This window comes from Chionomys nivalis, chromosome 8 (genome assembly GCF_950005125.1).
Source record: "Chionomys nivalis chromosome 8, mChiNiv1.1, whole genome shotgun sequence".
NCBI classification, from domain to species: domain Eukaryota; kingdom Metazoa; phylum Chordata; class Mammalia; order Rodentia; family Cricetidae; genus Chionomys; species Chionomys nivalis.
Window position 1 is genome coordinate 3,528,774 of NC_080093.1, and position 26,977 is coordinate 3,555,750.

At 39.8% G+C, this 26,977-nt stretch overlaps 1 protein-coding gene across 3 annotated transcripts in view; it reads right to left on the bottom strand.

Annotated features, from left to right (window-relative positions):
- Positions 1-26,977, bottom strand: part of Atrnl1 (attractin like 1) — a 548,573-nt gene that overhangs the window by 475,214 nt on the left and 46,382 nt on the right. For all 3 annotated transcript variants that reach the window (XM_057777516.1, XM_057777515.1, XM_057777517.1), the window contains exons 10-13: positions 13,988-14,142; positions 3,702-3,786; positions 1,347-1,555; positions 174-292 (exon numbers count right to left, since the gene is read on the bottom strand). In XM_057777516.1, coding sequence (XP_057633499.1) covers positions 174-292; positions 1,347-1,555; positions 3,702-3,786; positions 13,988-14,142 — 568 coding nt within the window. The remainder of the gene's footprint in view (positions 1-173; positions 293-1,346; positions 1,556-3,701; positions 3,787-13,987; positions 14,143-26,977) is intronic.

The window sequence follows — 26,977 nt, forward strand, 5'->3', positions numbered from 1 at the left end:
AAGCCTAAGCTGAGACCAAGCTTTCATAATTAATATGTTTCCACATCATTATCTGTAAGCTGGCAGCCCTAAGGATAATCTGACTACACCACACATTTTCTATTTTACTATAGAAGCCGCCCCTTTGTGCACGAGCAGCGAGCTGGCGCCATCGCCCGCCCGCAAACACTGACCATGCTGCAGTTACTGCTTGCTGAAATGCACTTCTTATCATCACACCACTGGCACCCGTTAGTGTTGGCGGTGCAGCTGGCACAGTCTGCATATCGGTGACATCTGTCGTCAGGAGCAGCTGCAACATAAAGGGGAGGTAGAACATGTTACCCTAAAAAGAAAATGCCAGGTTCTTAACGCAGACATTCACAGCATCCACTCAAGGAACACTTAAAAATAAAAAATAAAAAAACAGTAGCAGAACAATGTCTCCAGAATTAAACCAACTGCAGTTTATATTTACAGGACACGTTTTAACTTTATTCGCTTAGAAAGAGAAAAGGAACTTACCAATAGTATTCATCCAAATGAAACACTTGGACTTTATGACTGTAAAGAAACCTAGAGACCCAATGTGACAGAGTAGCAAAATCTGAAAATGTTTAGTACTTGCCACACCAAAATATATTAAAGCCCTATCAGCTGAAATATGTCACGCAAATCATAAATAAAAATACTGCCTGCTCATTTTTCATAACTCTAGTTATTTATTCAACACATCATAATACAAAATTAAAAGTCTAAGAAAAGATTCACAGCATCACAACCTCATGGCACATATAGAGTTAATCTTGTGATATTTTTATTTATGAATTCATTACAATATCTTAAAAAAGAAAAAAATTAATTGTATAATATGGCTTTGCAGAAATTCAAAAGGAAAACAAAAACATATCACTTTTAATTTCTTTAAAATAAACATTTCTGAGAATTTACATATTTAAGACTAATTTAACATGTACTACAGAGCCGGGCTGTGGTGGTGCACGCCTTTAATTCCAGCACTCAGGAGGCAGTGACAGGGGAATCTCTGTGAGTTCAAGGCCAGCCTGGTATACAAGAGCTAATTCCAGGACAGGCTCTAAAGCTACAGGGAAACCCTGTCTCGAAGAAAGAAAAAAAAAACATGGACTAGAAAATAATTCATGTTACACATAAAATATTTCCATCCAAATTAAAAAACTAAAACTAACAAAGAAAATAAGTGATTACTGAAGTATCAGACTCCATGATTATAAGATTATATTTTTAATTTCTAAAATGGGGAACCTCATATAAGCAAAAGCAAAATCAATTCTACTTTTAAATACATGGAAAAGCTTTTAAACCAGAAAGGCAGGGAAGCGCCTCACCTGTCTTAGGGGGGCACTTTGCTCTGAGAATATTGTTCACATTCCCAGTCTCCCAAGATTCACAGTGGTTCTTGTTCCACACACATTTTATCCCTGGGCCGGCGTTTCTACAGCGCTCTTCGTCTCGGAAGGCTCTGCAGTTTGGAGGCTTGTACACAAGGATGTCACTAAGGAGCACGCTAGAGAATCCTCCAAATATGTACATTGACCTAGGAAGCAGGGAAGAAAGGACGTCTTAGCAGAACACAGCTAGGTGTCGTCTGAAGAGCAGATCTAATTCCATCGCGACATTCTAAACGACCGCACTTGTAGCCAACATTTCCTCAAAGATAATGTTTCCAATGTACAGTATGATGTAAAGGCAGATTAACTTCTATAACATTTTCTTAATGATTTTTCAGTATAGTACAGAGCTTAATGCTTTATAGAAACATTCAATTTCCAGACATGTTTATTATTAATGTAAGAAAAGGATCAAGGATGTAACATTCCTTTTATCAGAAAAAAATTAACAGCTTACTAAAGTAGGAAACAATCTTTTATGATATTATATAATCGTATTATGGTCGCTTATAAATGTTAAGGTACACTTTGGAGTTGCTACCTCGGTTTACCATTTTTTTCTATATTGACTTGCGGATTTTGTTTGGTGATGATGTTGGTTTTGTTCTGGTGTGTTGTGTTTGACGGTGTATCCTTAGTTATTCTGGAACTTGTGTCTTCCGGCCTTGAACCCATGACCCTGTTTCAGGGTGGGGCATGCATCCTGATGCGAGCCAGGCACTGCCGCTCAGGCCAGAGACAGAACAGAACGTAGTCAGACAGAGTGGAGACGAGACTTCCACGCTCCCGTCCTGTAATGGAGCGAGCGCCACCACACTCCAGAGCTTACAGTAACGACGACACTCACAGGCCCCAAACAACCTGTCATCTATGAACTACTATGGCTATGAAAAAGAAAACTTTTTCCAAATGCTTCAAGAATTCTTTTTAATATTAAACAAAGAAAATCAAAATCAAACCCTATTTTCCATAATAAAGCCTAGGCATTTTAGGGTTCACACAAATTTCACTTATTATTATTTTTACGGTCAATTCATGTCATTTATAAAGTTTCATTGTGGATAATAATCATTGTATGGCAATGGCAGGAAACCATATGTCACTGGGTAAGGTAATAATAAAATTATAAAAACATTACTGAGTTAAACATTTCAAGCTACTAAAGGAGCTGTAGATTATTTACTATCACGCAGATCCAAATTAACTAATTCTTGTTAATGAAACAAAAATCATACAAATTTTCTGGGTATAGTGCCTCATGCTTATAATCCCAGCACTCTGGTGGCTGAGACAGGAGGATTGTCATTAGTTCAATGCTAGCATGGACATCACAGTTCCAGTATGGCTAGACTACAGAATGAGAACCCATCTCAAAAACAAATGAGATAAAATATTTAGATAAACTTAAGAAGAGACCATAATTTAATCCCATACTCCTATTTCCAAAAGATGAACAGATATAAAGTTCAGGGGGGTCAATATTACAGACATCAAAATTCACATAACATGGTTATTGGCAGAGTTACACTGAGAACTTGATTCTCACTTTCTCTGTGTGTGGAACAGGAGGCTAGCCCTTACCTCTTCCTTAGGTCTCTGTACGTAAAACAGGAGGCTAGCTCTCACCTCTTCCTTAGGTGTCTGTGTGTAGAACAGGAGGCTAGCCCTCACCTCTTCCTTAGGTCTTTTCAAAGAATCATTAAGAAAAACCAAGAGGACCCAGTGCCCTCACTAAGAGTCTTGTGTTGCAGCACCTCCCTTAACCACGCCCACATGCCCAGAGTCTTAAGGCGAAGAGAAAACAGAGCATTCAGGGATGCGGCTGGCACACTGAAGTGTACTCAGGAAAAGGAAAGGCTGTGAAATTATCTGTCATTCGCAATGCACATAAAGTGTCGGGAGAACGTCTGAGGACGCAAGGAAACTGTTTCAGCCCTCTGAGATGATAGTTTACCACGGATGCTTCAACCCTCTGAGATGATAGTTTACCACTGACATCAACCCTCTGAGATGATAGTTTACCACTGACATCAACCCTCTGAGATGATAGTTTACCACTGACATCAACCCTCTGAGATGATAGTTTACCACGGATGCTTCAACCCTCTGAGATGATAGTTTACCACTGACATCAACCCTCTGAGATGATAGTTTACCACTGACATCAACCCTCTGAGATGATAGTTTACCACGGATGCTTCAACCCTCTGAGATGATAGTTTACCACGGATGCTTCAACCCTCTGAGATGATAGTTTACCACCGACATCAACCCTCTGAGATGATAGTTTACCCGTTGATGACGACAGCAGAGTGTCCAAATCTGTTGACGTCTCTGTGAAGATTTGGTTTAGGTAACGTCTTCCATTCATCACAAGCTAAAATAAAGAAAGATGAAATTTAAGCATCATTCACGTCTGACTTGGCTTTACTAAATCCACACTCGCAGAGTAGAGCCTGGGAAGGCCACTGTGACTCAGACTTGGAAACTCTATCACGTATTCCCAGAATGCATAGAGAAGTAGACGGGACACATAATATTCACTGACAGAATGTCCAAAATAGAATCATTATAATATAATATTTAATTTAATGATACGTTTCAAGAAAAATACCTTTTTATGATGTTCGAATGAATATTTCAATTTCACAAAAACATAGATTTAAAAATGTTTTTAAAATAATAATTCAATTACATAGGAGTATGGAAAGAAAAAAGGTTAAAGAAAAATTATAGCATATTAAAGAGGCAGAGGGACACAGAAGGAGTTGGAGGGAGGAAGAAAGGGAATGATAAAATACAGTTTTCATGCATACAATCATGATCCCAGAGAAGCTGGGGAACACAAAGAACGCTAAGAGAGACATACATAGATCCTCCTGAGAAGAGGAAACAGATAAGATCTTCTGAGAAAATTGAGAACTTGGGGGTGAGAGGAGATGGGAGGGTAGAAGGGAAGAAGGGGAGGGGGAAGAAAAGATGAGGGAACTGAATAGTCACAATGGGGGAAGGACAGAGAGGGAGAGCAAGGAAAAGATATCTTGATAGAGAAAGCCATTATGGGGCTAGCATGAAACCTGGCTCTAGGGAAATTCCCAGGAATCCACAGGATGACCCCAGTTAAGACCCTAAGTAATAGAGGAGAGTGGGCCCAAACTGGCCTTGCCCTGTAGTCAGATTGATGAGTAACTTAAATGTCATCATAGAACCTACATCCAGCAACTGACAGAAACAGAGGCAAAGAAGCACAGCGGAGCACTGTGATGAGCTCCCGAAGTCCAGACGTAGAGAGGGAAGAGTGATAATACGAGCAAAGGGGTCAAGACCATGATGGGGTTCCACAGAAACAGCTGACCTGAGCTAGCGGGAGCTCACTGACTCCAGACTGACAGCTGGGGAACCTGCATGGGATCAAACTAGGCCCTGTGAATGTGGGCAGCAGTTGTGGGATCACTAGCAGTGAGACCAGGATTTATTCCTGCTGTTTGAACTGGCTAGTTATAGGGGTGGCTTTGTCCTGCTAAAAGTGATGTGTCAGATTTTGTTGACTCCCCCATAAGAAGCCTTACCTGCTCTGAGGAGTGAATGGGAGAGGGGGAAGGTGAAAAGAATGGAAGGAGGGGAAGGAGAGGGAACTGAGATTGTTATGCAAAATGAGACAAGATTGTTTTTTAAAAAGTTAAAAAAAGAAATATACCATCTTAGCACCACATTAAAATAAACACGGACTTTATTCAGTGTCCAGGACCTGGGGACAGTCTTAGGACAGTTATTAAACATGCTGTATCTAAACACAGGAGTAGATGTTTAGTTTAAGTGTAATAAACTTTAAAAAGTGCAATTTTCATAACCTTAGATATCTATAAAGAACAGTAAATATTTATAAAGTTAAGTACAAAAGTTAAAATTATAATAAATTACATATTTTCTTACCTATATAATTGTGCCCATAACACAAATTGTAAATGAGTTTTAATTAATATTCTTACTAACAAAGAACAAATGAATTTTTAAAAGCAAAATCATAGTTCATAAACTGAAGCTGGGATCCTAAAGCCAATAAAACACATCCTGGCTTGTATCTGCCATAGTGTGTTCCACGGCACACAGACAGCAATAAAGGGCGATTTTAGTTTGTGGAGCTCTCAAGTTGAACACAACAGCTGTCTATTACTCTAAAATGAGAGAGAATAAAAATCTAGCAATTTTATTTAAGTATTTTTACACTGTTTTATCCACAGAAACAGTGTTCACATGAGGTCTATTAACATTCCTAAATGTCAATGCCCTTCAGATTATAATTTTGTGTGTGTCAAAGAGAGGGAGAAAATAGCATGTGTGTACATGTGTATGTGTGTATGTGTGTATGATGTATGTGTGTGTGCACATGAAATGTGGCTGTGCATGCATGTATGATGTATGTGTAAGTGCACAATGGACATGGGGGTGTGCATGTGTGTATGGCATATGCGTGTGTGCACATGGACATGCTGGCAGGTTTGTTCTGTGTTGTTCAGCTGGCCTAGAGCTCCCAGGGATTTGGGTCTCCACCTCCTAGCTCTCCTTAGCAGCACTGTGAATGTAGATGTTCTACAATGTGAGATGTTGCACGGGTTCTGGGGATTTGAACTCAGGTCCTGAGGCTTCCACAGGAAGCATTCCACTAAGATATCATCCCAACCCTCTAGATCACATTTTTTTTAATCTATAACAAAGGCTTGTGCATAAAAACAGAGTGCCAAACCTTTGTGTTGTGGTTTAATTTAAGAAATATGTATAACATATATTTACTAAAATGAAATTTGCATAAAATCACTTTCAAAGAGATGCCTGTCTACATAACTGAAAAACAGTCTTCATGAGAACTCACCAAGTCTACTAAGGAATTGCCTTGCTATAAATGAAGAATTACATCTATGCAAGTCAAGCAACATCCATAAGATTTAAGTCACAACTTTTGCCTTTCCATAATTAGGCATATAAGTATTTTAAATAACATGTTTAAAGGAATTTGGTACAAGCTCTGAGGAAGAAAACTGATGGGAATGTTAGAATCAACTAATGAATTTAGGTAAATGTCAATCACTCATCCAATTCAGTAAACATAATTTACATTGTTAATTATTTGTAAACTGTGCATTGAGAATTGTGGTGATACTGTGTTTGTGCTTTAACAAATAAAGCTGGCCTGAAGATCAGAGTGCAGAGTTTAGCCACTAGTTAGCCAGAGAGACCAGGCAGTGGTGGCACACACCTTTAATCCCAGTACTTGGGAGTCACAAGCCTTTAATCCGAGCAGTAGGGAGGTAGATACAGGAGGGGATGTGGCTGGGTGGAGACAGGAATAAAGGCCAGGAGGAGACAGGAGCTCAGGATTCCATTTGAGGATTCACAGAGAGAGGATCTTGCTTACTCAGTCTAGCACTGGGAGACCTAAGAACTCTAGGGGCCAGCTGCTCAGCTTCTCTGATCTCTCAGCTTTCACCCCCTAATATCTGGCTCTGGATTTTATTATTAAGACCAATTAAAATTTGCTCTATGAAGTATAGTATTACAATATGTTGAAAACACATAACACTGTTTTGATATGTGCTAATAGGATCAGAATATTGAGAATAATCAATTCGCCGGGCGGTGGTGGCGCACGCCTTTAATCCCAGCACTCGGGAGGCAGAGGCAGGCGGATCTCTGTGAGTTCGAGACCAGCCTGGTCTACAAGAGCTAGTTCCAGGACAGGCTCCAAAGCCACAGAGAAACCCTGTCTCGAAAAACCAAAAAAAAAAAAAAAAAAGAGAATAATCAATTCAATGGAAACCTTATTAAGACAGGTGCTCTCCAAACACCATAAGGTAAATTATACAAAACTACAGACTTTCCATATTGCTAAAATATATGAGGGTCCAATGGCAAAGAGCAATATGCCCTCTTATTAAAATTTAAAATAAATAAAACAATTATCACACTGCTACCACACCAGACTGCTCTGAACTCTGAAGGCAGTAGACTCAACATTCAGGACAACGTTGCCAGCCATGAAGCAGAAGACAGCCACAGATGTGAACTGTGACTAAACTCCTGGGCGAGAATATTCATCTGCTAAGTTCCAAAAACACTGACAGCAACATGCAGCCTCCAGCCACTGGTGACATCACCCTTGCAAGAGTAGCATATGGAGTCTGTGACAAGCTCGTGTGAGACGCACAATGCCCTCGGTCCACATGTCCGCAGTCACACCGTCAGCAGTGACAAATGACAGACCTTTAGTCCCGTACTCTGTGTAGACAGCACAGGCCACAGACTAGCAAGTGACTATATACTCAGAATCTTCTATCATGAGTGGATAGCACCATCAATAAAAAGAGGAGATGGCAGATAAAATGAGAATGATCAAGATCATGGGGACCATGTGCCCTGCGTAAGCAGGTAGCTCCGATCTCGTGTCACGCGTGCGGCCTGCCACACCCGCGTGCCCATCCTACACCAACATGCGGCACTGCCAAACCAGCGTGCAATACTGTCACACCAGTATGCAGCCTGCCACACCAGTGGGCCTGCCCATCCTACATCTGTAACTGCATGGTGAGAACAGATAAAAAGAGCAATGCAAACACGCCAGCTTGATGTTTAAGAACAAACTGAATATATCAGCATCAACACCAGGTCAATAAGATTTGCTCACATGTGGTCTACTCTGACTGTAGTCTCGATGGTTGTTATTCTCTTTAGCTGCAATCACACTTTCTGCCAGAAGAAAATACACTTTTAGAACAGCCCAGTCATGGTTCTCTCCATAATCAGATCACACTTAGATGATTCAAAACAAATTCTACACAGAATTATAGACTTTATTTTAAATGGAAAGAAATACACTCCACAGCAACAGAATAAAGACCAGAGTAAAGTACACTCTTTGGAATACATCTGTGAAACACACTGCTGCAAGGGATTTAGTTTACAAACCAAACACTAAACACAAGGAAGATCAAGAAGTTAAAGCTACTGGGCTGAAACTCAAATATTAGCACACTGCACTATCAGAACGAGTTATCAATGCAGATATATATATAGAGAGAGATATATATAGATATATATATATATATAAAACTATTTGACGAATTTGAGCTTAAGTCCTGATATTAATTTCACTTACTGACCATGCAGAAAATAATGCAGGAAACAACGCATTTGTTGGCTAACTTTTCTACAAATTCCATGAAAATACACATCTATAATTCTATAAGAATTCCGTTTATACAATTCTCGGGACTGGAGAGACTCAGCAGTTAAGAGCACTGGCTCTCTTCTAAAGGGTCCTGGTTTGATTCCCAGCTTCCACCTGACAACTCCCAGCTGTCTGTAACTCCCACTCCAGGGTATCCAATGCCCTCTCTGGCCTCTGCAGACACCAGGTACACAAGTGGTACACAGACATACATGCAAGCAAAACACTCGTACAAACAACATGAGGAGGTAACAACTGTTTTAAGCACTGAGCTTTATGAGTCAATTTTAAGAGCATGGTTAAAAAGGAAAGAAGAGGTTGTATATATACAAGGGTTGAAACAAGGCAGATATAAATAAAATATTCAACCTCTTCAATATTTTGGTGATGGGAAAAATAGATGTCTTACTGCTGCCAAATGTTTTCCACCTTATAATTGTTGGTGACTGAATAAGGTTTGTTTATACTTTTAGGAGTCAAAACTTCCTTAATATTCTAAATATACCATAGTGTCGCCTCTGTTATCTTAACTCTACAGCTTCTCTGCTAGTCACAGTGCGCATTGCTGCCTGTCTCCAAAACTTGAGACGATTTCACTGTGTTTAACATAAATCAGCATTCCCTGTTGGCTCCCATGGTCTTCATATAAGAAGCTATATTTAACATTCGTTGATAATTAATCACAACTTCGTCTCCAAAATAAGTCCCACTTAGTTATATCTCGCTATTTGAAACGGCGCTGGATTCTACTTGTTAATGCTCGATGTGGACTGTCTGCCTCCATATTCATGGCTGCTTTCTCCACCCCATCCACCAGCAGTCTGTACAAACACTCTCTTGGTTCCTACTTTCTTCCTAGACTACTTTGTGAGTTTCCTATTTAAAGCAATCTCTGGTCAGGCACAGTGGCCTCACACGTGTGACAGCAGGACTGAGTCCGTGACAAGATCACTGTGAGTTTGAGACCAGCCTGTGCTTCAGACAGCACTCAGGACAGCCTGAGCTATAAAGGAGACCTTTATTAAAGGAAAAACAAACACTAAGACCCACAGACAAAACACAAATCTCTCAAATGCTTGGAGAAGTGCAAGAAGCCGGCATTCGCTGCTTGTGCATCCTTCGCTGCTCTCCTTGGCTGTGACTCTCCATGTTGAGGTCACTATTTCCTGGTCAGCTTGTGGGTCAGACACAGTAAAATACAAACATGCCATAGACATTACAATCAAATCCCAACTGTACCACAGCTGATGCCTTTGTTACACGGATAAATGTGTATGCCCTCTGCCCAACTAAAAGGCCGTTCAAATTGTGCCTGTTATATGTGTGGGGGGCGGGTAAATACGAGAGTGATAGAACAAAAATCTCTGAATTAAGATTTACTCCGGATTTTGAATCCACCACCTCAACTTGTGTGACTGGGTTTAAAGACAGTTAGCCGCAGCTCATCTTCCTCCATAACTGCACACTGTGACACACACGATACAGACACTCTAAGACTACACTATGAAGTCTGGGTAAAACCGTGCACTGCAGGAAGTGCCAGGCAAACCTGGCTCTCCACTTCCACAAGCCAAAAGTAACATTTTTCCCTTATTTATTTTCCTTCTTTAAAGCGGGAGGGAGGGAGCAGCAGGCAGCTGCAGCAGCAAGCACTGCTTTTCTTACCAGATACCAAGGAGAAGGTAACACCTCAGACAAGCACTCACCACAGAAAGAGGAGGGGAAGGTTTCTTGTCCTACACAGTAATAAACTGGCTCTTTCTGGTGAGGCTCAGCAAGAGGGGCCGGTTCCACCAAAGAGAAGTCATGAAAATACACTAAAACTGGGAAACACTGACGAAAATACCTCCAGAAAATGAAAATACAAGCAAGCACGAAGGGCGAGCCAGTTAGAATTTTCAGAGCTTTGTTGGAATGTCCCCAAAAATAAATGAGTAGATTAATTAATATGATTTTGTCATGAAATTATGGATTACAGGGCTGCATCCATTCAACATGATTCATACATAACTCTCCATGGATGCTCTGCGTCATAAACTAGGTAGGCTCTGCTGTATAATAACGCAGTTAAACATACACATCAATATTTTGCCAATACCAATTAAAATATTACTGCTAAAAATCTGGAGTTGTTTTTCCAATTTTAACATTTTTATGTAATCACTACCAGGGAATTGATGCCTAAGTGAAAGCATCATGTCACAAGAGTCTGCTCTTGGAACCATCACTAACTAAATGGGTCACACAGTTTCCATTTCTGGTCATGTGGAAGACACTGTCAGAGAAATCCTGCCCTGCTGCCTGGTTCCAAAATCAACTAACTCAGAGTTTACACCTTCATCTTTCTAGTATCTTTTTAAAACCAAAAAAAAAAAAATTGTTTTTCATTTTGTTTCAGACTTTTATATGAATTCTAAACAAAAGTCTGACTTTAACAGAAAAAAATATAAATTTTATTCTTGAAAAAAGGTACCTGACAGCTCTTTAAAGACAACACTATCACTAACAATAACAAAAATAAATAAATAAAAACCTCAGATTCTGAAATCTGAGTTAAAGCTAAGTTTGCAACGAATCTTTAAGTAATAAGCCCTAAGCAGTAGGCTCATTCACTAGCTCTGGTTATATTATTAGCTGTTTTCCATCACTTTTTAATCTAATTATTATTATATGTGAATAATGCACATGAATGCCAGTGCCCCTGGAAGCTACGGAAGATGGGTCCTCTGGAGCAGGAGTTATAGATAGGTGTGGGCCACCCCAGCATGGGTCATGGAACACAAACCTGGGCCTCTGCCACTCTTAACCAATCCATCTCCCACGCCCCTTCACCTACTCTCTGGAGACTTTGTTTTACTTTGATTATATGTGAATGTGTGCATCTGGGATGGGAATGTGCGCTTTGTAGTTGCCCACAGAGGACATAAGAGGCCGTCAGATTCTCCAGAGCTGGCATCACAGGCAGGTGTAGGTGCTGGGACCTGAACTGGAGTCCTCTGCAGTGTCTGTCCTCTTAGCCACTGAGTCCTCTCCAGTCCCTTCGGTCAGCCCCTTTCTGAAAATATAGATGTCTAGTGACCAAGGTCTAACAACTGGGCTAGTCAAACCTGGTTTTCTTTTGTTTGGATTTTCCCAACAACCTTCCCAAGGAATTCCACTGCAGACAGCAGCAGCTTGAAAAGCAGCAACACACGCTGGCTAAACCTCTACCACACACAATATCATGAGCACTGTGAAGACAGTGATATTTCCACAGAGAGTGGTTTTACTGTATGAAATGTACAGTGGCACCACGGCTGAAACTGTGAGTTTCGGAACAATGAGAAACTGGCATGGGCAAAGTGAAAATCCATGGAACACCTCAGACGCATTGTGTTTTAACAAACAGTCCTTGTGTGAGAAAGCAAACACGATCCTAAAATCCATCTTCTCTTTGGTTCATTATAATGTCTATCTTTGCTTCCAAGGAACAATAATTACTTGAAAAAAATCTTTTATGTAAAAAAATACTAAAATATTTTATTCATGAAAATCCTGTAACATTTGATGTTTTCAAGGAGAAGTATAAATACAAAAATCATGGAAGGACTTAACTGCGAAGTACATACAAATAATCAAATTGAGTTTTAAAAAAAAAAAACTATTTACCCAATGCTGAGTTTGATGGTTGGCTTTATGATTTGTTGGCAGTGTTAACAAGGGTCAAAAATGTGCTGTGTTAAAACATAAAACTGCCTAAACTATGCTTTTCTTCTTCCGGTCTGAATAAATTTATTTCAACATAAAATAGATATTTGCTTCTACAAACACGCAGCATTAAGAAATAAACATTATTAAGTCTCTTATCTGAGAATGTATGGGACATTGAGAGCATGGAGTGGACCCAACCAATCAGAACAATGTAGTCAAGCAGACAGACTACAACTCTTATAATCATGACCACTATACACCTGTTACTTCCGCCTTTTTGAAGTCCTGACAGCTGAGTTAGTCACACACTTTATACACAAAGCCTTTGCAGTCACTGGAGCTTACATGAATTAGAACACTGATAATCCAACCTCTCTCTCCATTTCTCCCTGAAACAAAACTTGGGACTTTTAGCTTCTATGAGGTTTTTGACACATAAAACTGAAATATAATCTTAAATAATGTGGAAGAATAAATACAGGTTCTCAATACATCACTTACCAGAAAAATCTCAATCTTAAACAGTTCATTAAAATATGAGCACTCTGTAGACAGAAGCTCACTGAAAAAAAAATGAATGTAAAAGTTCAAAACCCCACTGGGTTCTGTGGGTTTACAGTGACAGTGACATCCTAGCTCACTTTCATTTCATAGGAGAATATGGAAGAACAAAACATACACAGATAAACAAGCCCTGTGCACCATTATTTCAGAAGCAACATGTTCCTCACCTAAGACTGAATAAGCACAACCCACCACAGCTTATCATTCCTAACTTATGAGAGCGTCGAGATCAAAGCGCACTTATTAATTGTCAATTGTTCTTCACTGTGTGGCCACAGGAAATAATCTAACAAACCAGATTATGCTCTTTAAGATGTAAAAGACTAAATCTGTCTTATATAATTAGTCTCCTTTATTTTATATATCAAGTGAATAGCTTTGAATTTGATATAGTACTTTATTCTCACCATCGATAAAAGGCACTCTTATGTTTTAGTAATCACAATTAGAGAAGCAATATTTTACTACAATGCTGTACTGGAGTGGTAAATGAAGTATTTCAATGAATGCATCCACGTTCATATACAACCAACAATACCATCAGCACAAATAACAAGTAGAGATACAGCCAGCTCTGGTTGTCTGGAAAGGCCGCATTTAGTGTCTTCACATTCCCAGACACATCCTGGACTTCTATGTTGTCTCGTGATTTCATTATCTCCTCTGAAACATTCCTCTCAATGAACTTCCCTCCCACACTCTGTAAACATATTTTGTATATATTTGTATAGCAAAACTAAGCTTTGTTAATTCCTACTGAATCTGAAGTGTTTGGATTCCTACGGTCTTAATTTGATAGTTCGATAGTATCACACATCCGTACCAAAACTAATTAGTAGAAGACACAAGAGGCTTATACAATATTCCAGTAAGGACACAACACTCAAGCATCTAACAGCCATCCGAACCTCTGCTTCTCCTCCTTGTCCCCACACATCTGCTCTCGTGGCCTGATCTATCTGCCCACTGTGCTGAAACACACAACCCAATCCATACCCAGCACTACACTGATCTCTAGCACGGCATACACATTCTGTGGGTCAATCGACTTGAGAAAATGCTCTGGTATTTTCCTCTTTGTACGGTCCTAACAGATACATACCTATGTCATATGCCAGGAAATCGGCAGAAAAACACTTTGCACCGTTACTCAGGGAAGTGTCATTATGAGTGTTTCCTCCAAAAACAAGCATAGCTCCATTGATTAGGACAGCTGAGTGAAGGCATCTGGCAAACCCACTCTCTCTCAAAATAGTCCTACAGAATGAAATTCAAAAACGCATTACAAAGGATAGAGACTTCCCTCACCTTATAAATAAAGTACGGACTTTGTATACACAAATTCTTTCTGGGAATTATGAGGAGGGAAATACATGTATTTTAAACACTTGTAAATAACTTCTAGGCTCTGATATTCTAAGACTATTTCTGGAATCTCAGAATGCTTTGAGGGAAGCACAATATAGATAGAATCTTTAATACTTTAGATTTTGAGTGATTTATTTACTTATGAAGGTAGGAAACCAGTCTACCTCAAAAGTCCAGGAACAAGACACCAAAGTTTTTTGTTCTTTGTTTTTTGGTTGTTTTTTTTTTGTTGTTTTGTTTTTTTGTTTTTTGTTTTTTGTTTTTTGGTTTTTTTTTTTTTGCTACAACAAGTACAAAGTTAAATATAGTAAAATCTGTCCAAAATTCATGGGGTTAAAATTATAAAATTGATAAGGTCCCCTTAGTGAGCCTTTATGTTTAATTAAAATTTATACACAAAAGTGAAGATACCTTAAGTTAAAAAACTCAATGAATTTCCATGAGATAAACATTACCAAATACCCAGAACCCAGATAGAAACATTGCTAATTTCTACTTCAATGATCAGTTTTAATATACTCTCGCATAGGTTGCACTTATTTGTATGTGGGTTCTTTGGATACACCCATAAGGCGTGAGGAATTAAGAACTGAACACACAGGCTGGAGACGTGGCAAGCAGTAGGAACACTTCAACATCAGGCAGCTCCAGGAGGATCTGAAAACGCTGGCCTCCACAGGCCCTGTGCTCGCACACACATGCACACGCGGACGCACACAGCTAAAAATGAATCCTCTAAAATGTATCTTTCAGAAACAGTAAAGTTTACAAAAAGTATTATAAACATATGCTTGGAACTATAAACTGCTGTGAATAAACCAATATATAAAGATGATTAGCAATATAAACCAATACCTTCTAACAATTCTGATAAAAATATAAGCATAGCAAACATTTATAAAATAGCTAATTTGCATACAGTCTCCAAAACCATGGATTTTTTTAGTCATTTAATGTTTAGAGAATATGAAAGGGGCTCCTAAAGTGACAATATCCAGAGTTCCACAGCCTCTCCAGGGAAAGAAATTTAATTAAAATAAAAAAATAGTTTTAAAGAAAATTTTAAAAGATCTCATAAACCTTTATTTAGAGCAACATTAACTACCTACTCAAGAATATCTACCAAGTTTTGGTTAGGAGCTCATCTGGCCAGGTGGCACAAGCCTGTGATGCCAGCTACTTAGAGGCTAAGACAGAAGGATCACACTCAAGGCCTGCCTGGGCGGTGTGGTGAATCCCGCTTCAAATACAAAGCAACGAAGTCAGGATGTGGCTGGGAATACACAGCTCGGCTGCAGAGTTCCCGCCTGCATGCACAGGCCCTGAGTGTAATGTCCACTCCTCCAAAGAAAGGGGAAAGGGCACAGTCTATGTTACACGGAATCAGGCCAGCCCTCTCTGTCTTCCCATCATCTTCTCATCTCCAACATACACCAATAGGAATGACAGACCCCTAACGAGGAGGGGAAAGCCAGGGAACAACGTTCTTTCATTCCTTGTCTCCTAGCGGCTCCTAGTGGGTCAATGATATCTCACTAAGGGTATTAGGCTACCACAATTCTCATGCCCCCGTACTTACAGAAGGTCTATGCCAGGAACAAGTCTGAGATGCCTGGGTGAATTTCCACACTTGCTCTCAGCAGAGATGGGAGTTATCAACCAGGTTTATGTGACTGAAGTGGAGTCAAATAATGCTTATCCTACCTCACTCAATAAAGCAGAGAGTCTACGCCAGAGAGCCAAGCTTAGCAGATCCCAGCTGCAGCCCCCAAGGCTCTGCATATGAGACAATGGTACCACCCCAAGGAGAATCAGGTCACTGAGCCCATGCACCTACAATTCCTGGACAGTAAAACAGAGGTTCTCCAACAGGAAGACAGGCAGACAAAACAGACATCTCTAAAGCTTCACACACACAAACACACACACACACACACACACACACACACACAGAGTGCTTGCCCTACAAGTGTGAGGACCTCCAGGACCCATATAAAAGCCCAGGTGTGGTGGGCTGCCCATCATTCCAGAGATGAAATTTTGGGATAAACTACCTAATTAAAGTAGCCAAAATGGCGAGCTCCGGAGGATCTGGTCAATATACAATGTGGCGTACAACGGAGAACACTACACGAAGTCAACCTCAGACATCCACATTGCAAGCACACACACAAGCTTGTGCAACACACACATGTGCACCCGCACACACGCGAACATACATGCCGGCACATATGCATACCAGACACATGCATTACACTGTTGAATAAAACTAACCTAGCATAAATAGTAAGCATACGTGAAGAATGATAAATTCCTAGAAGATAACATAGGAAGAAAATCTAGGAACTAGGTTTGATGATAAATTTTTAGAAGTACCAAAAAGCACAAATTGAAAATTAATTGAGGAAGTTTTGTTTAAAATCAATTTTTTTCTGTAGCAGAAAAAAATATTGCTCAGAGAATAAAAGCACAAGCACAAACTGTCATAAAAGCATTTGCAACACAATACCTGGCAAAAGACTGTTTTTCTTTGTATAAAAAATTATACAAAGAACCCTTAAAGTGAAACAAAAACAGTGCTTGCAGTGCCAAATATGCCTTCCAAAGAAAGCACATGGGTATGAATATATGAATAAAAATACATTTCACTCTGTGTGATCAAGGGAATGCAGACTGAAATGGCACCTACTAAAATGATAAAACTGAAATTATTGACATTACTGAAACCTAACAAAAATTCCTATCCACTGATGCAAGGCATAAAAAATAGTAGTCTCTTTGAAAGATAATTTAGCACCTTATTAAACATAATTCTAATTAATGCACAACCAAGGAATTGTGAGTCTTAGTATTTACTATTGGGTTAAAAACTTTCATTCACTAAAGTACCTGCATGCAGATATTCTTGACAGTTTTATCTACAACTGACACAATCTGGAAGCCTTTGGGATACTCTTCAACATGTAAATGGATAAGCAATCTCTTCAAAAATGCAATGGAATGCAATTCAGAAAGAAAAGACATGGTGGAACTTTAAATACACATTGCTACGTGAAAAAAGTCAAACTACACACTATACAATCTGTTTATCATACGTATGAACACTACGAAAGCAAGAGAACGACCTTATGGTCCAGTTTTCCCATGTCTGGGGCACACCCAAAGGGATCTGCACTGGTTTACCATAGGTTCAGGCACACCTACTGCATTGCAAGCCCACCTTGCCCAAGTACAAGAGACAACCGAACAGAGAAGACCTGCTTACACAGTGCAGTGCTATGCAGCCTTACAGAAACATCGTTCTCAGGGAAGCAGATGAGCTAAACTTGTTTACTGAATCAACATCACATGAAGAAAAATGAGCCCTATTCAAACAGTCAAATGTCACGGGCTCTCTCTCATGTGAAACCTAAAAGTTACATGAAGGCAACAGTAAAGTCACTAGTGACGTGGAGGACAGACAGTAAACAGGATCAAATACACAACATGTGTGTATGAAAATCACAAGGAAACCCATCACATAATAGATCTTAAGGATTTTACTGTCCTAATAGTACCGTTATAATAATTTAATGAATAATATCAACTTCGAATCAGGCAGAGATGATCTGAATATTCTTCTAATAAATGTAATAAATTCCACTGGTAAAATTCTATACATAAAAAAAATCACCTTAGTTGTCTTAAGGGCTATAATTTAAAAATACTAAGGAAAAAATTCTGATTTTACAAATGTGATCCATAGCATTAAAAAGAATGCTCCCCCAAATAAGTTTATGTATCTGATAATACACTAACAACAAACTATTAATATGAATAATTCAAGGGAAACATAATCATATTTCAGATATTAACAAAGATTTTTTTAAAGTTCCTCATCAAAATATTGGCAAACCAAAAACCAACAGCAATGTTAGACCACAGTTGATTTAAGTTGAGTTGCTAAAATAAATCATGATAATTAGCCATATTACTTTGGGGAAAACATCAGATAACCAACTCTCAAAGGAATTTTGATACAAGCTGTTAGCAAACCAAGAGAGGAGGGAAAAGTGTGTTTTAAACATAACTTTTTAAAAAAGATTTTCTCTGGTGTGGGAGGTCCTTTTGTCTATGTGTTGCTTTTATTAGTTAATGAATAAAGAAACTGGCTTGCCCCGATAGAGTAAAACAGAGCTAGGTGGGGAAAACTAAACCGAATGCTGGGAAGAAGAAGGTGGAATCAGAGAGAAGCCATGAAGCCTCCAGAGACAGATGCCAATTGGAATCTTGCCAGTAAACCACAGCTACGTGGTGATACACAGATGAATAGAAATGGGTTAAATTAATATGTAAGAGTTAGCCAATAAGAAGCTGGGGCTAATGGGCCAAGCAGTGATTTAATTAATAGAGTTTCTGATTATTTTAGGGCTAAGCAGCCAGGGACAAACAAGCAGCCTCCTTACAACGTTTCTCCACAGAGAATGAATTTGCATCCTTTCCCTCATTCCTCACCCTACTCCAAATATTCTCGTGTGTGCACCCCTCTACAGTTCATGGCCTTTCTTATTAACTATTATTGCAAGTGTGTACATGTGCCCACACACACAACCTTCTAAGGTCACTTAGCATTACATTGTGTACGTGTGGTGTGTTTTATGGCTGGACACTGGGATTATATAAGCTATCAGGGGCTCATCTTTGGAGAAGACAACCCCTTTCTCAGCAGCCATTAGCTGCTGTAATTCTTCATTTAATTTCCCATCCACACTGGCATGCCAACTGATGCTGCCATCAGATTGGAAGTTTTAGATTCCGTGGGTAAGATAGCCTTTCCATCAAGAGATGTCACTGTCACTGGGAGGTGGTGGTGTACGCCTTTAATCCCAGCACTTGGGAGGCAGAGGCAGGCGGATCTCTGTGAGTTCGAGACCAGCCTGATCTACAAGAGCTAGTTCCAGGATAGGCTCCAAAACCACAGAGAAACCCTGTCTCAAAAAACAAAAAAAAAAAACAAAAAACAAAAAACAAAAAGAGAGAGAGAGAGAGAGAGATGTCACTGTCTCGCAGCAGACATCCTGGCCCCCACTATTAATCTCCTTGTGCCCTTTTCTGAGCTTTAGGTGTAAGGGTTGCGAGGTAGATGTATCAATCAGGGATGGGCACTACACTGCTGCTCTACCAATTTTGATTAGTTGTAGATTTCTGTAATGACCTCTACAGTGGTTTGAATAAGAATGGCCCACATAGGCTCATATATTTGAATACTTGGCCACCAGGCTTATATATTTGGATGCTTGCTTTCATCACTATTTGAAAGGATTAGGAGGTGTGGCCTTGTTGGGCAAAGTGTGTTACAAGCCCAATGTCACTATCTCTTCACACTACCTGTGGAACCAGATGTACACTCTCTTCACAGCAGGAAGGACTGACTAAGACAGTCTCCGTCTGCGGAAAGAGAAGCTTCTCTGATGAGGACTGAGAGTTGCGCTTGTCTGTAGGTGTAAGGTAGGTTTTCAGAATAAAGTTTGGAACTATAAGTTTAGGAAAAAGTTAGCAACAGGTTATCCTCTGGGCTTCATGACCTCACCAGCTACAGGTGATTGGCGAGGATTACAACACCAGGGATCAATCCCTTTCCAATCAGACATCCATTGGTTACTCCCAAGATATATGTACCACTAATGCATTATCGGGGCTATACTGAGCAGCTAGTCATTGCTGGGGTCAGTAGGATTGACACTGGATAGGACCACTGATGGCTTTTTGCCCCTTAGCAACTTACAGAGAAACTTCAGATACAATGAGAGTTAGTCTTCACAGAGCAGGCTTCCCGGTCAGTTCCAGACCTCAGAGTCTTGGGTCTGAAGTTGTCTTAATCTTAGCTATAAGGGCTTACCTTAGTCCAGAGAGAAAAGCAGGGACAATGACAACATCCTATGTTGTTCTGAGAGTCTCTTGGACTTGCCGTCCCACAAACCAAAGGAAGGTACCCCATGGCTGGCCCTGGAGTTTCTGTCAGTCTCTCCCACACACGTCCCCTTCACGCACTTGTATCCTGTAGCCTCTTTCCTAGAGCTCTCCTCCACCCTCATGGTCCCTTTTCTTTAGTGACTCCAGGTTATACACTGACATCAAAAGACTTGGAGCTAGGATCCACAAATAAGAAAGTGTGGCATTGTCTTTGTGGCTCTGTTACTTCACTCTGTATAGTCACTGTCTAATTCCACCTATTTACCTGCAAACACCATGATTAAACTTCCCTTTTCAGCTAAATAGAATTCCGTTGTGTATCACATGTTCACGCTCCATTCTGCAGCTGAAGAACACTTAGGCTGTCTCCATTTACCAGCTCCTGTGACTACGGCAGCAAAGAACATGGTTGAGCAAAAACCTGTGGAGTAAGACGCCAAGGCCTTTGGGTATATGCCAAGGAGCAGCAGGGCTGGGTCTTACAGCAGACCTGATCTTAGCACTCTGGGAGTTCTCCACAGAGTAGGTAACCCCGCCAACAGTGAAAGGGGGCTCCCATTTCCCTGCATGCTCACATATTTGCAGCTGGCTGCTTTCTAGACCACAGCCATATTGTCCAAGGTAAGATGAAATCTCAAATGAATTACAATCAGAATGTTGAATGCTTTTAAATTTAGCCGTTTTAAATTCTTCTTTTGAGAATTCTATTCATATCCAGAGCCAACTTTTAGTTGGGTTATTTATTTTCTTTATTTTTTTTTTTTTGTTTTTTAGCTCTTTGTATACACTGATATTAATCCTCTGAGATGTGTAGTTGACAAAGATTATCCCACTCTGCAGGCTTCTTCTTCATTTGGATGATTCTTCCTATACCACAGAGAAGCTCTTTGGTGTATTAGGTCCTATTTATCAACTGCTGACAATATTCATGAGAAACGGAGCCCATCCAGAAAGCCTTCCCTACACCTCTGTCCCGCAGGACACTGTGTTTTCTCCCAGCAGCTTCAGAGTCTCGGGTTTTACAGTGCTGTCTTTGGTCCCTTCTGAGTTGATTTGTGTACAAGGTGACAGATACGAATGAAAGTAGAAACTGTTAAGGTAGCTTGCTAAACCTTCCTAGTAACGGTTTCCACGAAACCCACAGTGACACCGCTCTTACTGGAGGAAGCCCAAAAGCATTTCTCCACATCTGAGGAACAAGGACATGCATTAATCAGCCATCACTCCCTCTGTTCTACACTGGGGTGAGGATGCAGTGGACAGGAAGAGACAAGACTGAAATAAAACCCAGGAAGAGTTTTATTCAGATTACTCATACAGAATCTGACCAAATACTATAAAACAAAACAGAAATTACTAAAATCAGCAAGTCTGACACAAAATATAATTATCAGTCTTACTTCCATCAAGATAAAAACAGTAAGAAAAAATACAACAGTCACTGAATGTACAGTATTCTCCCCAAAGTTAGCATATACCTACAAACTCAGAATGTGACTTCATTTGGAAATGGAGTATCTGCAATCGTGTGTACTGGAGTAAAGAGAGTCACAGGTGAAGGTAGATAAACAAAAACAAGCTAATATTAAATTTAGATAGACCCTAAATTCAGTGACTGGCATCTCTATAACGCAGGTCATGTACAGACAACAATTCAGAATAGGAGGGTGTAGTTACAGCTGAGGACACCCAGGAGGCCCCAAACACTAGCAGAGCAGAGGATGTTTCCTGGGAGCTTCGCCAGGGCCAGAGATCTGCTGCGCATACTCCAGAACTAGGAGCCTGCGCATTCTCAACGCTGGCTGTGACAGAATACAATTCTGTTCTTCTCAGTGCCAGCATGAAAAAATGCATTTCTGTTTCTAGGAGACATGAGGCACATGGTGATATGTAATGGCATCCTTTAAAAAAGAAAAACAAAAAACAGTACCAGGTGAGACAGGCCAGTGGATAAGGATGTTTGCTGCCACACATGACAAGCTGAGTCAATCCAAGAACTCACATGGTGGGAGGAGAGAGCCAACCCCACCCACAATGTCCTCTGACACCCATAAACATACTGCAGCCTATATACACGCACACATACACTAAAATAAATGTGAGTTTTGATTTTAAAACATACAGGTTTCATTGAGAAAAGCATGAAAATATTAATTACCTGGAGATAATTTTCTTATTGATGTCTTTCATACTGTAGACACTCAAAGGAATGAACTGTTACTGAACAACACCGAGAGAGTACCTACTGCACACGCCCCTACACACAAGTCTTAACTTAGCTGGAAATTAACTGTGAAGCTAATTAGAAAAAAACCTAAAAATCATTTATAAAATATGAAATATTGTAGACTGGTGTAGGAGGTCCTTCTGTCTTTGTGTTGCTTTCATTGGTCAATAAAGAAACTTCTTTGGGCCTGTTGATAGGGCAGAACTTAGGTAGGCAGGAAAAATTAAACGGAATGCTGGGAGGAAGAAGGGAGAGTGAGAGAGACGCCATGTATCTGCTGGAGACAGATGCTGGGAATTTTACCTGGTAAGCCACTGCCATGTGGCCATACACAGATTGATAGAAATGGGTTAAATTAATAAGAGTTAGCCAATAAGAAGCTAGAGCTAATGGGCCAAGCCGTGATTTAATTAATACAGTTTCTGTGTGGTTATTTTGGAGCTAAGCTAGCCGGGCAGCTAGGATGAACAAGCGTTGCCTCCTTGCAACAGTAAACTAGTGTTATAGAAGCAAAATACAAAGCACAACCTACAAAAGAAACAAAATTCATTTCCTTGACTATATATGTAAGTTCTAGTTATCAAATAATGACAAATGAATAGAACAATAATCCACAATCTGACAAAACATTTGCAAAATACAAGATAAACTAATACTGCAAAAAAATAATATACACAGTCTATCAAATACAATAAAATGGGTAGAATATTTGCACAAAATTTCAAAAAAGCACTACATGGACAATATATATGAAAAGATACTCCACATTATTAGTACAAGAGAAAACACAAATGAAAACCAAAGTTGCAGGGCCAAAGAGATGGCTCACCAGTAAAGAAAGCATCTGTCTCACAGAAAGCAAGAGGCCCTGTGTTTGGATCGCTAGCACCCGAGCCAAGCATAGAAGAATGTGCCTTAACCTCAGGGATGAGGGTGGAGAAGAGCAGCTCACTGGCTACTCGGACTAGCCAAACCAATAAGCACCTGATGCAGGGAAAGGCTCTGGCTTGAAAATACGACAGAGAATAAGGTAGAAGAGCAATACAAATTTCTGGCCACCACATATATACACACACATGTGCACAGGCATATATGTATGCTGAAGCGTACCTACACTATCCACACCAAGATAGATAGATAGATGCATAGATACATAGATAGATATGATAGACAGATAGATAGATACATACAAACATACATATATATATATAGACAGACATATATATACATAGATATATAGACAGACAGATGATAGATAAGATTGATAGATAGGTAGATGATAGATAGATAGATAGATAGATAGATAGATAGATAGATAGATAGATAGATAGATAGATAGATAGGATGATAGATGAGATAGACAGATGATAGATAGGTAGAGAGACAGATAGATAGACAGACAGACAGACAGACAGACAGATAGATAGATGGATAGATAATATAAATGAAGCATAACAAAAAACAGGCATAATTTCCTACAACAATAACAAAAACATTTCTATGAAAACAATACCAAATCGTGGAAATACCATGGAGTCAGAAATTCTCATTCTTCAATGGTCAGAAGGCAATTGAGCAGACATCTGAACTGGAATATGGTTTGGGTAAAATCAAACATGATACTACTCCCTTTGACCAAGAATTTATAATCTTAAATAATCTGATTAGGAAAACTGGTATATTGACCAATAGACTAAATAAAAACATCTAGACCATAATTGCTCATTCAAGCCAAATACTCAACCACAGGATTGAAAATACTGAAATCACCTCTGCCATACATCACAGCTTCTCACATCAGAGTCTCACAATACTCATTTCCCGAGCCCGTCCACTCCTCCTCTCTCCGAAGCAGTCACTGCATACATCACTTCTTTCCAAAACCCAAACCTCCTCTACTTCACGTCCTCATTTTCAACTAATGACTCTAATTTCACTGAGAAAGGAAAAATAACTGCACTTTGTACACGTTCTTACCATGTGTACCCGCTGTCTGGCTTTGTTTTCATGTGGCCTGCCCTCTCTCACACCCCAAGGACGGGAGGGGCCTGCTGGCTCTCAGTACTGCACCCCATGCCACTGGCTTTGCAAACATTCCTCTAGCAAACTGTTCCCTTTCTTCCGCTTTCAACACCTGTTTGATGGCTCCTAGGTCAGCCTGCAAACATAACCTTAAAAAGATACTCTCTTGGCCCACTTCCCCTACATTATCACAGTTAATAAATCTTCCTTACAATTCAACTCCTCAGAAAATTGTTGGCACTTTTTCTGGCTTTCTTGCCAACCTTATAACAGCTTGATAAGCATTCAATAAGACATTTATTTATTTAAAGCCTCCAGACTTTCACTATGCAGACAGAGAAGTATGATCATCAGTATTAGCTGAAATGTGATTTACCTAATAACAGGCATATAAAATTGTTATGTCTCCAAAATCTCTGACAGGCAAATTTCTTAGAGAAAACCAAAAGCATAAAATAAAATAACTGAGTAATTAATTAGCTTTGAATGCAATGATGTAAAAAAAACGCCATAATAAGAAACTGAAGCCTGAAGAGATCAGTTCATGGAACTAGGTACCAGCCTTGTAAAGTTCTCAAAGTGTCTGTGGCTTCACAGGCTGTAAGTACAGAAGCATACAGTGCCACCCCGTGATCATTAGGACACTGCTCACAGTTATTACCGTAGATATTACTTATATGCACAGAAATATTCCTGGCATCTTCTTTTCCTCTCACCTGAAAAGTAGGTTTTCAAAATCTGTTATCACATATACACATGCAAATGCACACACACGCATGCACACCCACCGCCTTGCAAGGAACACTGAAAATGTTGACAGGCTCCTACAGTAAGATCTATAGATGGATATATAAAAGCACCAAGAGCGGTCCGATTTAACAAAACTATAATGGCAGCAGAACTTTAAACCAGAGTTGGAGCCCTTGGGTAGGGCAGTGTCAATCAGCACAACACATTAACAAGATGAAAAGAAAAAACTTGGAGAAGTGAGAAGCGTTATAGTCAGGAATGGGGACATTCCTCCGCTCTTTAAACATCAACACACCAGATCTAACCACGTGGGAAGCAGGAAAGCAGTAGAAATACTGAGTGTATCCTGACTCTGACGCCTTAACACTTTCCCAGCAGTGAGAATAACGTTGTTTGCTAACTAAACATTAAAATATGAGCATCTTTCAACATGTTGAATTGTCATAAACTAGAAGCATAAAATATTAAATTAAAGGAGTGATAGCAAACATATTCCTATTTCTTAAGTAAGTTATAAAACAGGACACACTTTTTTCTCTCCTATTGCTAAGGTATGTTGTTGTCTTATTCTGTTATTGCTTTCCTGAAAATGTCATTATGTTGTTGGCTTTTTTAAAGAGTATTTCCATTAGATACAGAATTTTAGGTTGATTGTTTTCTTTCAGACATCTGAAAGTAATGTGTCTCCTGGGTTACATGTTTTCAGTTAAGAAGTTGTCTGCTCGAATGGTGGACTGTTTCCTGCACACCAAACAAGGGTAGGGAGTGAAGGTCAGTCCCCAAAATCCACATAAAGGCCAGGCGTGACCCACCTGAACCCCAGAGCCTGGAGCTAACAAACAGGCAGAGGGTCCTTGGAGAATGCAAACTAGACAAATGAGAAGCATCCGCGAGCTCTGAGATGACATGAGGGACCCTTCCTCAGTGAACAAGGTGGATGGATGGTGATAGACAAGACTCCTCCACCTCCGCAGGCATGCACACACAGTGCCCATGCAACTGCACAAATGTTATGTGCACCCCACAATAACAGACATACACACATGCAAATCCGCTACACACCACACACATATATTACAGAACAAGAAGAAATTGTCAGTTGTCAGACTTAGTTGCCTCCAAGACAGAGAAATGCCTTTTCTCTTTCTGTTTTCACTTTTGTCTTCATTTTGGAGGAATTTTTACAATAATTGTATGAATTTCCCTTGTCCTGGGTGCTCATGAAGATGCTTCATTCTGTGACCTCCTAGCTTTTGTCATGGTCAAACAGTATTATCCACTTGCCAAAGGAAGCCTCACGGTCCTGTCCTCCAACAGTGCGGGGTGAAGGCTGGAACAAATCACTATCTAATAAACAAGTTCTCCTTAAATTCTTGAGCTCAAACAGCTTTAGAAGACATGTCGACTGTCACAAAACAAAAAGCATAATTTCTAAAAAGATTCTAAAACAGAAACAAGTACAATAAAAATTATATTTTAAAACTGTAAACATAAAAGACAAAAGAAAACAGTATTTCCAGAAAAAAAAAAAAAAAGAATGTTAGGGATATAAATAAGTCATACATTATCAAAAGGAAAAAATGAATACAAATAAATTAGAAGTGACCATATTAGCTGGGGGAACACGCCGAAATGTCGCTGAGCTGCTGTCTCTACCAACTACACGGGCAGGATTCGGATGTTCGTGACCTGCCTCCGCGGAGAATGAGGAGAACAGGGCACGCCCTGCTGCTGGAAGCACACAGAGCTACAGAGAACTGGGGCGGGTCGGTC